The following is a 15,777-nucleotide window of genomic DNA, read 5'->3' as shown; positions in this document are numbered from 1 at the left end:
AGTGTGTCAGCAGTTCCTGCAAGACGAAGGCATTGATGCTATGGACTGGCCCGCCCGTTCGCCAGACCTGAATCCAATTGAGCACATCTGGGACATCATGTCTCGCTCCATCCACCAACGCCACGTTGCACCACAGACTGTCCAGGAGTTGGCGGATGCTTTAGTCCAGGTCTGGGAGGAGATCCCTCAGTAGACCATCCGCCACCTCATCAGGAGCATGCCCAGGCATTGTAGAGAGGTCATACAGGCACGTGGAGGCCACACACACTACTGAGCCTCATTTTGACTTGATTTAAGGACATTACATCAAAGTTGGATCAGCCTGTAGTGTGTTTTTCCACTTTAATTGTGAGTGCGACTCCAAATCCAGACCTCCATGGGTTAATAAATTTGATTTCCATTGATAATTTTCGTGTGATTTTGTTGTCCGCACATTCAACTATGTAAAGAACAAAGTATTTAATAAGAATATTTCATTCATTCAGATCTAGGATGTGTTGTTTAAGTGTTCCCTATATGTTTTTGAGCAGTGTATGTATATATATGTGTGTGTGTGTGTGTATATTATATTTTTTATATATATATATATATATATATATATAATTCAGTGTGATAACTCTGCGGTCAGGAGACACACTGGGATCCCCGACAGCCGGAATACCGGTGGCGAGCGCACGTGTCCCCTTGCGGGCTGTGCTCACTGCGCTTCAAGCCCGATGGCGACCTTAAGTCGCATATACAGGTTGAGTCTCCCTTATCCAAAATGACCAGACCAGAGGTATTTTGGATATCGGATTTTTCCGTATTTCGGAATAATTGCATACCATAGTGAGATATCATGGTGATGGGACCTAAAGCTAAGCACAGGATGCTTTTATGTTACATATACACCTTATACACACAGCCTGAAGGTCATTTTAGCCAATATTTTTTATAGCTTTATGCATTAAACAAAGTGTGTGTACATTCACACAATTCATTTATGTTTCATATACACCTTATACACAAAGCCTGAAGGTCATTTAATACAATATTTTTAATAACTTTGTGTATTAAACAAAGTTTGTGTACATTGAGCCATCAAAAAACAAAGGTTTCACTATCTCACTCTCACTCAAAAAAGTCCGTATTTCGGAATATTCCGTATTTCGGAATATTTGGATATGGGATACTCAACCTGTATATATATATATATATATATATACACAAACAGAAAGTTCAGCACTCACCATAGCAAGCTCACTTATCCTCACAACATCAATAAATAAATGATGGGGGTTTAGTTAGTGAATTGGCCAATGCACGGAAGCCTGCATACCGCTCGCCAAGGTACCCCACCTTCATGCAGGTCCTTCACTATCACAATGTCTCAAAAATTAAAACCTGGCAACTGTATCACACATAATATACTGCACACATGCCCACTAGGTTTAATGTGTATCTGCCATGCATCTTATGGCTTTTAAAGGTACACTAGTCACCTGACACTGGCTGATAAACGGAAGCCTGCATACCGATTTTCAAGGTACCCCACCTTCATGCAGGTCCTACACTATCACAAAGCCTAAAGAATTAAAACCTGGCAACTGTATCACATATAATATAACTGCAAATATGCCCACTAGGTTTAATGTATGCCTGCCACATATCTAGTGGCTTTTAAAGGCATACTAGTCACCTGACACAGCCGATAAATTACTAAGGAGCAGCTGACACAGGTTTAGAACAATTAAGATTACACAGGGGTGCATGAAAAGGCCTGTGACCATGGTTAATAAGAGTTAACCAAAGATTAACCCCATAATATACAAACAAATATAGAAAACCACAGCACTCGCCACCCCAGAAGCGGGGTGCAGTGTCTGCACTCACCACTCATAGGGTGGGGTGCATGCAGCCAATGGCCACCTACCCAAATACATACAAAATAGAGAATTCAGCACTCACCATAGCAAGCTCACTTGTCCTCACAACATCAATAAATAAATGATGGGGGTTTAGTTACTGAATTGGCCAATGCACGGAAGCCTGTATACCGCTCGCCAAAGTATATATATGAATGTTTGTGCTGGGTAATTGTTATAGTGCTGTGTGGTACAGATCTTTTCTCTTTTTGCAGTATTATCATAGGAATACCCAGTGCATTTTGCAGCAGGTGGCTAACAAAGAAACTCTATACAAAGAATCAATCCTGCGGTGAGTGCACATTCCCAGCCCTCTAATAGGAGCAATAATTTGTGTCTTGTTGCTTAATAAAACATTTATCTACATCTTGGAACATTCTGAGTAAGAAGAACTACTGGACATATCACTTCCCATAATGTGTATGCTTCAACATGCTCCTCTGTCCTCAATATAATGAATCCATTTGACAGAAATGTTCCATCTGTTCATGTCCCCAGGGAATTCTGTGATCACATAAAAGCATTAGGCGGCAGGCCACTCTGACGTGACTTACATCTTTCTGTTTCTAAGAAGGTGGTTCCCTAGCCTTGGGGCGTGTGGCTGGCATTTGCAGAGCTTATGCAGGGTATAATGTTGGTTTAGTCTCTGGCTGCAGTAACTAAAATGAAACGTGGAATGAAGTATGAAGGAACTTTGTGATGACTCCAGTGACAGATATTGTTAGTTGCAAACAGTAACCATATATTTCTATATAAAAGGATGCACCACTCATATTGTAATTATACTAGTGTCATTGTCTTTCAGACTTCACGTTTCAACAAAGCAATTCTTACAGCTACTATGGGACCCAGAGCTGAGAGAGGCCACCTTCCTATGTGTTATATATAGGGGTGTAGCTACCATAGGTGCTGTGACTGCCTACCAGTGCAATGCCTCATCTACTGGTGTGATCTCTACCTCCTGTGACATGATCCTCCTGTTGGTGCTGTGACTGCCTACCATTACAAGGCCTCACCTACATACCCTCCAACATTTTACACATAAAAATCGGTACAAATTAGAAAAGGGGGCATGGCCATGAGCAAAGGGGGCGTGGCCACGTCACTTTTCCTATACTTTCAATGGAAGTTTGGAGAGCCAAAAATCGGTACAGACCATAAAAAAAAGGTACTGTACCTATTAAACAGGTGCAGTTGGAGGTTATGCACCTACTGTTGTGATCTCCACTTCCTGTGACACAATCTTCCTGCTGGTGCTGTGACTGCCTTACCAGTGTAATGCCACACATACTGGTGTGATTGCCACCTCCTTTGACACGATCCTCCTGTTGGTGCTGTGACTGCCTACCAGTACAATGCCTCATCTACTGGTGTGATCTCCATCTGACGATTGCACATGTGAACTAGTGCAGCCGGGGTCTAAACCCAGAAGTAAAGTGATCGCATTAGCAATTATTTTACTACTTATACATTGCAGGGACGGGCATGAGATTGGTACTCATTATGGCATAAAAGATACACCTCTGGACTCACGTAGAGTCATCCTTCAGCACTCAGGAGAGGAAAAACCCCTTGGGGGGAAACCTCTGGGGAACTATGGCCTCAGGATCGCCCTTCCCTCTGGGCATTAAGAGGTGTACTAATAGAGTGGTCAGTATGCTATCCCAGCGCATGGGATCCCGGTGGTTGTCATACCGATGCCGGGATCCCAGTACAGAAAAGACTGACAGGGGTGTGTAAGGGGTGTTTTACCCACCCCCCTAACCCTGCCTTTCCACAATCTTACCCTAACCTCCCCCCTTTGTGCCTAATCCTCCCGTGGAGGTGCCTAATCCTGATCTTCGTCCCTGCTGCCTAAACCTAACCCTCCCTTCCCCACAGCCTATCCTCTCCCGGGGGGTGCCTAACCCACCCTACCCACAGCCTAACCCTAACTTCCCCCCACCCGTAGCCTAACCCTATCCTCCCCACCTACAGCCTAATCCTAACCCTCCCTTCCCTGCAGTCTAACCACTCCCAGGGGTGCCTAACCCTAACCAACCTTACCCGCTGCCTAACCCTAACCTCCCCCCACCCACAGCCTAAACCTAACCCCCCGACTGACGCCTAAGCCTAATCTCCCCACCTGATGCCTAAACCTAACCCTCCCTTCCCCGCAGCCTAACCACCCCCCGGGGGTCCTTAACCCTAACCCACCCTACCTGCAGCCTAACCCTATCCTCCCCCCACCCACAGCCTAACCCCTCCGCCTGATGCCTAGCCCTCTCCCCACCCCCATAACCCTGCCGGTCTGCAGTCTAACCCTAACCTCCCCCCTTTGTGCCTAACTCTCCCGCGGAGGGGTCATTCAATATCAAATCAAATCAAAATAAACATAAATAAGATTTCTCTAACGTCCTAGTGGATGCTGGGGACTCCGTAAGGACCATGGGGAATAGACGGGCTCCGCAGGAGACAGGGCACTTTAAGAAAGAATTTGGATACTGGTGTGCTCTGGCTCCTCCCTCTATGTCCCTCCTCCAGACCTCAGTTTGAATCTATGCCCGGACGAGCTGGGTGCTACTCAGTGAGCTCTCCTGAGCTTGCTAAAAAGAAAGTATTTTGTTAGGTTTTTTTATTTTCAGAGAGATCTGCTGGCAACAGACTCCATGCATCGTGGGACTGAGGGGAGAGAAGCAGCCCTACTCACTGAAGATAGGTCCTGCTTCTTAGGCTACTGGACACCATTAGCTCCAGAGGGATCGTACACAGGATCGCACCCTTTGTTGTCCGATCCCGGAGCCGCGCCGCCGTCCCCCTCGCAGAGCCGGAAGACAGAAGCCGGTGACAGAAGCAAGAAGACTTCGAAATCGGCGGCAGAAGACTCCAGTCTTCATATGAGGTAGCGCACAGCACCGCAGCTGTGCGCCATTGCTCCCACACTAAACCCACATACTCCGGTCACTGTAGGGTGCAGGGCGCAGGGGGGTCGCCCTGGGCAGCAATTAGAGACCTCTTGGCAAAAGTGGGCATATATACAGTTGGGCACTGTATATATGCATGGGCCCCCGCCATATTTTTACACAAACGCGGGACAGAAGCCCGCCGCTGAGGGGGCGGGGCTTCTTCCTCAGCACTCACCAGCGCCATTTTCTCTCCACAGCTCCGCTGAGAGGAAGCTCCCCAGGCTCTCCCCTGCAGAATCACGGTAGAAGAGGGTAAAAAGAGAGGGGGGGCACATAAATTTGGCGCAAAAACAGTATATACAGCAGCTACTGGGTTAACACTAAGTTACTGTGTGATTCCTGGGACATATAGCGCTGGGGTGTGTGCTGGCATACTCTCTCTCTGTCTCTCCAAAAGGCCTTGTGGGGGAACTGTCTTCAAAAAGAGCATCCCCTGTGTGTGTGGTGTGTCGGTAAGCTTGTGTCGGCATGTTTGACAAGGAAGGCTATGTGGAAGCAGAGCGGGAACAAATGAATGTGGGGTCGCCGCCGACACCCGATTGGATGGATATGTGGAAGGTTTTAAATGATAATGTTACTTCCTTGCATAAAAGGTTGGATAAAGTTGGACAGCCGGGGTCTCAGCCCATGCCTGATCCTAGGCCGTCAGGGTCTCAGAAGCGCCCACTATCCCAAATTGTTGACACAGATATCGACACGGATTCTGACTCCAGTGTCGATGGCGATGATGCAAAGTTACAGCCTAAAATGGCTAAAGCCATCCGTTACATGATTATAGCAATGAAGGATGTGTTGCACATCACAGAGGAAACCCCAGTCCCTGACAAGAGGGTTTATATGTATGGGGAAAAAGGCAAGAGGTGACCTTTCCCCCTTCACATGAGTTAAATGAGTTATGTGAAAAGGCTTGGGAATCTCCAGATAGAAAACTGCAGATTTCCAAACGGATGCTTATGGCGTATCCTTTCCCGCCAACGGGCAGGTTACGCTGAGAATCCTCCCCTAGGGTAGACAAAGCTTTAACACGCTTATCCAAGAGGGTAGCCCTGCCGTCACAGGATACGGCCACCCTAAAAGATGCTGCGGATAGAAAGCAGGAGGGTACCCTGAAGTCCATTTATACACATTCAGGTACCTTACTAAGGCCGGCGATTGCGTCGGCCTGGATGTGTAGTGCTGCAGCAGCATGGACGGATCCTTATCTGAGGAACTTGATACCTTGGACAAGGATACTATATTACTGACCCTGGGGCATATAAAAGACGCTGTCCTATATATATGAGATGCTCAAAGAGACATTAGCCTACTGGGCTCTAGAATAAATACAATGTCTATTTCTGCCAGAAGGGTCCTGTGGACTCGGCAATGGACAGGAGATGCCGACTCAAAAGGGCACATGGAGGTTTTACCTTACAAGGGTGAGGAGTTGTTTGGGGAGGGTCTCTCGGACCTGGTCTCCACAGCTACGGCTGGAAAGTCAAATTTCTTGCCATATGTTCCCTCACAACCTAAGAAAGCACCGTATTACCAAATGCAGTCTTTTCGATCACAAAAAGGCAAGAAAGTCCGAGGTGCGTCCTTTCTTGCCAGAGGCAGGGGTAGAGGAAAGAAGCTGCACAATACAGCTAGTTCCCAGGAACAGAAGTCCTCCCCGGCTTCCACTAAATCCACCGCATGACGCTGGGGCTCCACAGGCGGAGCTAGGCCCGGTGGGGGCGCGTCTCCGATATTTCAGCCACAAGTGGGTTCACTCCCAGGTGGATCCCTGGGCTATAGAGATTGTGTCTCAGGGATACAAGCTGGAATTCGAAGAGATGCCCCCCCACCGTTACCTCAAATCGGCCCTGCCAGCTTCCCCCTTAGAGAGGGAAATAGTGTTAGCTGCAATTCACAAATTGTATCTTCAGCAGGTGGTGGTCAAGGTTCCCCTCCTTCAACAAGGAAAGGGTTACTATTCGACCATGTTTGTGGTACCGAAACCGGACGGTTCGGTCAGACCCATATTGAATTTAAAATCCCTGAACATATACCTGAAAAGGTTCAAGTTCAAGATGGAATCGCTCAGAGCGGTCATCGCAAGCCTGGAAGGGGGGGATTTTATGGTGTCTCTGGACATAAAGGATGCTTACCTTCATGTCCCCATTTATCCACCTCATCAGGAGTACCTCAGACTTGTGGTACAGGATTGTCATTACCAATTCCAGACGTTGCCGTTTGGTCTCTCTACGGCACCGAGAATATTTACCAAGGTAATGGCGGAAATGATGGTGCTCCTGCGACGGCAAGGAGTCACAATTATCCCATACTTGGACGATCTCCTCATAAAGGTGAGGCCCAGAGAGCAGTTGCTGATCAGCGTAGCACGCTCTCGGGAAGTGTTACAACAGCACGGCTGGATTCTAAATATTCCAAAGTCGCAGTTGACTCCTACGACTCGTCTGCCCTTCCTGGGCATGATTCTGGACACAGGCCAGAAGAGGGTTTATCTCCCGATGGAGAAGGCTCAGGAGCTCATGACACTGGTCAGAGACCTATTAAAACCAAAACAGGTGTCGGTGCATCAATGCACGCGAGTCCTGGGAAAGATGGTGGCATCATACGAGGCCATTCCTTTCAGCAGGTTCCATGCGAGGACCTTTCAATGGGATCTGTTGGACAAGTGGTCCGGATCACATCTAAAAATGCATCGGCTGATCACCCTATCCCCCAGGGCCAGGGTGTCTCTCCTGTGGTGGCTGCAGGGTGCTCACCTTCTCTAGGGCCGCAGATTCGGCATTCAGGACTGGGTCCTGGTGACCACGGACGCAAGCCTCCGAGGGTGGGGAGCAGTCACACAGGGAAGAAATTTCCAAGGGCTGTGGACAAGTCAGGAGACTTGCCTTCACATCAATATCCTGGAACTAAGGGCCATATACAACGCCCTACGTCAAGCGGAGACCCTGCTTTGCGACCAATCGGTGCTGATTCAGTCAGACAACATCACCGCAGTGGCTCATGTAAACCGCCAAGGCGGCACAAGGAGCAGGGAGGCGATGGCGGAAGCCACCAGAATTTTTCGCTGGGCGGAGAATCACGTAAGAGCACTGTCAGCAGTGTTCATTCCGGGAGTGGACAACTGGGAAGCAGACTTCCTCAGCAGGCACGACCTCCACCCGGGAGAGTGGGGACTTCATCAAGAAGTCTTCGCGCAGATTGCAGGTCGGTGGGAACTGCCACAAGTAGACATGATGGCATCCCGCCTCAACAAAAAGCTACAGAGGTATTGCGCCAGGTCAAGAGACCCTTAGGCGATAGCTGTAGACGCACTAGTGACACCGTGGGTGTTCCAGTCGGTCTATGTATTTCCTCCTCTTCCTCTCATACCCAAGGTGCTGGGAATCATAAGAAGAAGAGGAGTGAGAACAATACTCATTGTTCCCGATTGGCCAAGAAGGACTTGGTATCCAGAGCTGCAAGAAATGCTCACAGAGGACCCTTGGCCTCTGCCTCTAAGACAGGACTTGTGGCAACAGGGGCCCTGTCTGTTCCAAGACTTACCGCGGCTGCGTTTGACGGCATGGCGGTTGAACGCCGGATCCTAGCAGAAAAAGGCATTCCGGATGAGGTTATTCCTACGCTGATAAAGGCTAGGAAGGACGTGACGGCTAAACATTATCACCGTATATGGCGAAAATATGTTGCTTGTTGTGAGGCCAGGAATGCCCCTACGGAGGAATTCCAGCTGGGCTGTTTCCTTCACTTCCTACAGTCGGGAGAGTCTTTGGGCCTAAAATTGGGTTCCATTAAGGTCCAGATTTCGGCCCTATCCATTTTCTTTCAAAAAGAACTGGCTTCTCTGCCTGAAGTTCAGACGTTTGTAAAGGGAGTGCTGCATATTCAGCCCCCTTTTGTGCCTCCTGTGGCACCTTGGGATCTTAACGTGGTGTTGAGTTTCCTAAAGTCACACTGCTTTGAGCCACTTAAGACCGTGGAGTTAAAATTTCTCACGTGGAAGGTGGTCATGCTATTAGCCTTGGCTTCAGCTAGGCGTGTGTCAGAATTAGCGGCTTTGTCACATAAAAGTCCCTATCTGGTTTTCCATATGGACAGGGCAGAATTGCGGACCCGTCCGCAATTTCTGCCAAAGGTGGTGTCATCTTTTCATATGAACCAACCTATTGTGGTGCCTGTGGCTACTCGTGACTTGGAGGATTCTGAGTTACTTGATGTGGTCAGGGCTTTGAAAGTTTATGTAGCCAGAACGGCTAGGGTCAGGAAAACAGAGTCGCTGTTTATCCTGTATGCTTCCAACAAGCTTGGTGCTCCTGCTTCAAAGCAAAATCTTATTTTTACTTACCGGTAAATCTATTTCTCGTAGTTCGTAGTGGATGCTGGGGACTCCGTAAGGACCATGAGGAATAGACGGGCTCCGCAGGAGACAGGGCACTTTAAGAAAGAATTTGGATTCTGGTGTGCTCTGGCTCCTCCCTCTATGTCCCTCCTCCAGACCTCAGTTAGAGAAACTGTGCCCGGAAGAGCTGACAGTACAAGGAAAGGATTTTGGAATCCAGGGCAAGACTCATACCAGCCACACCAATCACACCGTATAACTTGTGATAAACTTACCCAGTTAACAGTATGAACAACAACAGAGCATCAGATCAACCCTGATGCAACTATAACATAACCCTTATTTAAGCAATAACTATATACAAGTATTGCAGAAGAAGTCCGCACTTGGGACAGGCGCCCAGCATCCACTACGGACTACGAGAAATAGATTTACTGGTAAGTAAAATCTTATTTTCTCTAACGTCCTATTGGATGCTGGGGACTCCGTAAGGACCATGGGGATTATACCAAAGCTCCCAAATGGGCGGGAGAGTGCAGATGACTCTGCAGCACCGAATGAGCAAACACAAGGTCCTCCTCAGCCAGGGTATCAAACTTGTAGAAATTCGCAAAAGTGTTCGAACCTGACCAAGTAGCTGCTCGGCAAAGCTGTAATGCTGAGACCCCTCGGGCAGCCGCCCAAGAAGAGCCCACCTTCCTTGTGGAATGGGCTTTTACTGATTTTAACCAACTATGTTCACACACACATGATGCGGACGGCCAAATGCTGCCGCTCCTTGGTCGTCTGTGGGTGAACAATGATCCGGGCGCACCAACAATTATAAGCTTATTTAAAAAGAGATATTTATCTCTATACTGATTACCTCTTAATATAATCAAGCTGCTCCCACTTTATAGCTAGAAGTAAACTATATGTGTATACCAGATATATATTTTTAGGAAAAGAGAGTGCTAAAAAACCTGCAGATATTCTCTTATACCAGCATATATATATATATATATATATATATATATATATATACAAGAGTGCATAGCATTTTCTAAAAACAATTTATTGCACATAAAAAGAGCTAAATATTTTATTACTTTAACAACTTAATCAGTTAATTGGATTTCCACATACATGAAAACACCCTGAGAGCTACCAAATATAATGCTTTATGTGTATCTATAAAGGCATTCCTTAATATCCAGCTCCATTAGATATCTAGGTTTCCACTCTTTATATTTCCACTAATGTGGCTATGTTTGATGGTGTCCAACAACGTTATTAGATAAGCCACTTAATTAGAAGGAGTGTTCCTTTGTGTCTAGAAGCCGCAAATGAATAACTCTGGACTTGGACTTTTTAATGCTACAGAGTTATTCATTTGCGGCTTCTAGACACAAAGGAACACTCTTTCTAATTAAGTGGCTTATCTAATAACGTTGTTGGACACCATCAAACATAGCCACATTAGTGGAAATATAAAGAGTGGAAACCTAGATATCTAATGGAGCTGGATATTAAGGATTGCCTTTATAGATACACATAAAGCATTATATTTGGTAGCTCTCAGGGTATTTCCATGTATGCGGAAATCCAATTAACTGATTAAGTTGTTAAAGTAATAAAATATTTAGCTCTTTTTATGTGCAATAAATAGTTTTTAGAAAATGCTATGCACTCTTGTGTGTATATATATATATATATATGCTGGTATAAGAGAATATCTGCAGGTTTTTTAGCGCTCTCTTTTCCTAAAAATATTTTACTGATTTTGGCAGCGGCAATCCAGCCGCAGAATGAGCCTGCTGAATCGTGTTACAGATCCAGCGAGCAATAGTTTGCTTTGAAGCAGGAGCACCCAGCTTGTTGGATGCATACAGGATAAACAGCGACTCAGTTTTCCTGACTCCAGCCATTCTGGCTACATAAACTTTCAAAGCCCTGACCACATCTAGTAACTCGGAATCCTCCAAGTCACGAGTAGCCACAGGCACCACAATAGGTTGGTTCATATGAAAAGATGACACCACTTTTGGCAGAAATTGTGGACGGGTCCGCAATTCTGCCCTGTCCATATGGAAAACCAGATAGGGGCTTTTATGTGACAAAGCCGCTAATTCTGACACACGCCTAGCCGAAGCCAAGGCTAACAGCATGACCACCTTCCACGTGAGATATTTTAACTCCACGGTTTTTAGTGGCTCAAACCAGTGTGACTTCAGGAAACTCAACACCACGTTAAGATCCCAAGGTGCCACCGGAGGCACAAAAGGAGGCTGAATATGCAGCACTCCCTTTACAAACGTCTGAACTTCAGGCAGCGAAGCCAGTTCTTTTTGAAAGAAAATAGACAGGGCCGAAATCTGGACCTTAATGGAACCCAATTTTAGGCCCAAAGTCACTCCCGACTGTAGGAAGTGAAGGAAACAGACAGGGCCCCTGTTGCAACAAGTCCTGTCTTAGAGGCAGAGGCCATGGGTCCTCTGTGAGCATTTCTTGCAGAACTGGATACCAAGTCCTTCTTGGCCAATCGGGAACAATGAGTATTGTTCTCACTCCTCTTTTTCTTATGATTCTCAGCACCTTGGGTATGAGAGGAAGAGGAGGAAATACATAAACCGACTGGAACACCCACGGTGTCACCAGTGCGTCTACAGCTATCGCCTGAGGGTCTCTTGACCTGGCGCAATACCTCTGTAGCTTTTTGTTGAGGCGGGATGCCATCATGTCCACCTGTGGCAGTTCCCACCGACTTGCAATCTGCGTGAATTCTTCTTGATGAAGTCCCCACTCTCCTGGGTGGAGGTCGTGCCTGCCGAGGAAGTCTGCTTCCCAGTTGTCCACTCCCGGAATGAACACTGCTGACAGTGCGCTTACGTGATTCTCCGCCCAGCGAAGAATTCTGGTGGCTTCCGCCATCGCCACCCTGCTCCTTGTGCCGCCTTGGCGGTTTACATGAGCCACTGCGGTGATGTTGTCTGACTGAATCAGAACCGATTGGTCGCGAAGCAGGGTCTCCGCTTGACGTAGCGCGTTGTATATGGCCCTTAGTTCCAGGATATTGATGTGAAGGCAAGTCTCCTGACTTGACCACAGACCTTGGAAATTTCTTCCCTGTGTGACTGCCCCCCACCCTCGGAGGCTTGCATCCGTGGTCACCAGGACCAAGTCCTGAATGCCGAATCTGCGGCCCTCTAGGAGGTGAGCACTCTGCAGCCACCACAGGAGAGACACCCTGGCCCTGGGGGATAGGGTGATCAGCCGATGCATCTGAAGATGTGATCCGGACCACTTGTCCAACAGATCCCATTGAAAGGTCCTCGCATGGAACCTGCCGAAGGGAATGGCCTCGTATGACGCCACCATCTTTCCCAGGACTCGCGTGCAGTGATGTACCGACACCTGTTTTGGCTTTAAGAGGTCCCTGACCAGTGTCATGAGCTCCTGAGCCTTCTCCATCGGGAGATAAACCCTCTTCTGGTCTGTGTCCAGAATCATGCCCAGGAAGGGCAGACGAGTCGTAGGAATCAACTGCGACTTTGCAATATTTAGAATCCAGCCGTGCTGTTGTAACACTTCCCGAGAGCGTGCTACGCTGATCAGCAACTGCTCTCTGGACCTCGCCTTTACGAGGAGATCGTCCAAGTATGGGATAATTGTGACCCCTTGCTTTCGAGGGAGCACCATCATTTCCGCCGTTACCTTGGTAAATATTCTCGGTGCCGTGGAGAGACCAAACGGCAACGTCTGGAATTGGTAATGACAATCCTGTACCACAAATCTGAGGTACGCCTGATGAGGTGGATAAATGGGGACATGAAGGTAAGCATCCTTTATGTCCAGAGACACCATAAAATCCCCCACTTCCAGGCTTGCGATGACCGCTCTGAGCGATTCCATCTTGAACTTGAACCTTTTCAGGTATATGTTCAGGGATTTTAAATTCAATATGGGTCTGACCGAACCGTCCGGTTTCGGTACCACAAACATGGTCGAATAATAACCCTTCCCTTGTTGAAGGAGGGGAACCTTGACCACCACCTGCTGAAGATACAATTTGTGAATTGCAGCTAACACTATTTCCCTCTATAAGGGGGAAGCTGGCAGGGCCGATTTGAGGTATCGGTGAGGGGGCATCTCTTCGAATTCCAGCTTGTATCCCTGAGACCTGGGAGTAAACCCACTTGTGGCTGAAATTTCGGAGACGTGCCCCCACCGGGCCTAGCTCCGCCTGTGGAGCCCCAGCGTCATGCGGTGGATTTAGTGGAAGCCGGAGAGGACTTCTGTTCCTGGGAACTAGCTGTGTTGTGCAGCTTCCTTCCTCTGCCCCTGCCTCTGGCAAGAAAGGACGCACCTCGGACTTTCTTGCCTTTTTGTGATCGAAAGGACTGCATTTGGTAATACGGTGCTTTCTTAGGTTGTGAGGGAACATATGGCAAAAAATTTGACTTTCCCTCAGTAGCTGTGGAGACCAGATCCGAGAGACCCTCCCCAAACAATTCCTCACTCTTGTAAGGTAAAACCTCCATGTGCCTTTTTGAGTTGGCATCGCCTGTCCATTGCCGAGTCCACAGGACCCTTCTGGCAGAAATCGACATTGCATTTATTCTAGAGCCCAGTAGGCTAATGTCTCTGAGCATCTCTCATATATATGACAGCGTCTTTTATATGCCCCAGGGTCAGTAATATAGTATCCTTGTCTATGGTATCAAGTTCCTCAGATAAGGTATCCGTCCATGCTGCTACAGCACTACACACCCAAGCCGACGCAATTGCCGGCCTTAGTAAGGTACCTGAATGTGTATAAATGGACTTCAGGGTACCCTCTTGCTTTCTATCCGCAGCATCTTTTAGGGTGGCCGTATCCTGTGACGGCAGGGCTACCCTCTTGGATAAGCGTGTTAGAGCTTTGTCCACCCTAGGGGAGGATTCCCAGCGTAACCTGTCCGTTGGAGGGAAAGGATACGCCATAAGCATCCGTTTGGAAATCTGCAGTTTTTTATCTGGAGATTCCCAAGCCTTTTCACATAACTCATTTAGCTCATGTGAAGGGGAAAGGTCACCTCCTGCCTTTTTTCCCCATACATATGAACCCTCTTGTCAGGGACTGGGGTTTCCTCTGTGATGTGCAACACATCCTTCATTGCTATAATCATATAACGGATGGCTTTAGCCAATTTAGGCTGTAACTTTGCATCATCATAATCAACACTGGAGTCAGAATCCATGTCTGTATCTGTGTCAACAATTTGGGATAGTGGGCGCTTCTGAGACCCTGACGGCCTCTGCGACATAGGATCAGGCATGGGCTGAGACCCCGACTGTCCTGAGGTTTCAACTTTATCCAACCTTTTATGCAAGGAATTAACATTATCATTTAAAACCTTCCACATATCCATCCAATCAGGTGTCGGCGCCGTTGGCGGAAACACCACATTCATTTGCTCCCGCTCTGCTTCCACATAGCCTTCCTCGTCAAACATGTTGACACAAGCGTACCGACACACCACACACAGGGAATGCTCTTTTGAAGACAGTTCCCCCACAAGGCCCTTTGGAGAGACAGAGAGAGAGTATGCCAGCACATACCCCAGCGCTATATGTCCCAGGAATCACACAGTAACTTAGTGTTAACCCAGTAGCTGTTGTATATTATGTTTTTGCGCCTAATTTATGTGCCCCCCCCTCTCTTTTTACCCTCTTTTACCGTGATTCTGCAGGGGAGAGCCTGGGGAGCTTCCCCTCAGCGGAGCTGTGGAGAAAAAATGGCGCTGGTGAGTGCTGAGGAAGAAGCCCCGCCCCCTCAGCGGCGGGCTTCTGTCCCGCGTTTCTGTACAATATTATGGCGGGGGCTCATACATATATACAGTGCCCAACTGTATATATGCCCAACTTTTGCCAAGAAGTCCTAATTGCTGCCCAGGGCGCCCCCCTCCCCCCCCCCCCCCCCCCCCTGCGCCCTGCACCCTACAGTGACCGGAGTATGTGGGTTTAGTGTGGGAGCAATGGCGCACAGCTGCAGTGCTGTGCACTACCTCAGTGAAGACTGGAGTCTTCTGCCGCCGATTTTGAAGTCTTCTTGCTTCTTTCACCCGGCTTCTGTCTTCCGGCTCTGCGAGGGGGACGGCGGCGCGGCTCCGGGATCGGACGACAAAGGGTGAGATCCTGTGTACGATCCCTCTGGAGCTAATGGTGTCCAGTAGCCTAAGAAGCAGGACCTAACTTCAGAGAGTAGGGCTGCTTCTCTCCCCTCAGTCCCACGATGCAGGGAGCCTGTTGCCAGCAGATCTCCCTGAAAATAAAAAACCTAACAAAATACTTTCTTTTTAGCAAGCTCAGGAGAGCTCACTAAACAGCACACAGCTCGTCCGGGCACAGATTCAAACTGAGGTCTGGAGGAGGGACATAGAGGGAGGAGCCAGAGCACACCAGAATCCAAATTCTTTCTTAAAGTGCCCTATCTCCTGCGGAGCCCGTCTATTCCCCATGGTCTATGTCCCCAGCATCCACTAGGACGTTAGAGAAATTTTACTGACCCTCTCCGATTTTTATGAAATTTGGTATACCAGTAGGATGGGGGGGGAACTAATCTACCCCAATTTCAACA

At 48.0% G+C, this 15,777-nt stretch overlaps 1 protein-coding gene across 3 annotated transcripts in view; it reads left to right on the top strand.

Annotated features, from left to right (window-relative positions):
• SFI1 (SFI1 centrin binding protein) overlaps positions 1–15,777 on the top strand; it is a 353,554-nt gene that overhangs the window by 257,047 nt on the left and 80,730 nt on the right. For all 3 annotated transcript variants that reach the window (XM_063913069.1, XM_063913070.1, XM_063913068.1), the window contains one exon: positions 2,120–2,196. In XM_063913069.1, coding sequence (XP_063769139.1) covers positions 2,120–2,196 — 77 coding nt within the window. The remainder of the gene's footprint in view (positions 1–2,119; positions 2,197–15,777) is intronic.

Source organism: Pseudophryne corroboree, chromosome 1 (assembly GCF_028390025.1).
Source record: "Pseudophryne corroboree isolate aPseCor3 chromosome 1, aPseCor3.hap2, whole genome shotgun sequence".
Lineage (NCBI taxonomy): Eukaryota > Metazoa > Chordata > Amphibia > Anura > Myobatrachidae > Pseudophryne > Pseudophryne corroboree.
The sequence above is the reverse complement of the archived record's forward strand: the minus strand, read 5'-3'. Positions and strand labels throughout refer to the sequence as shown.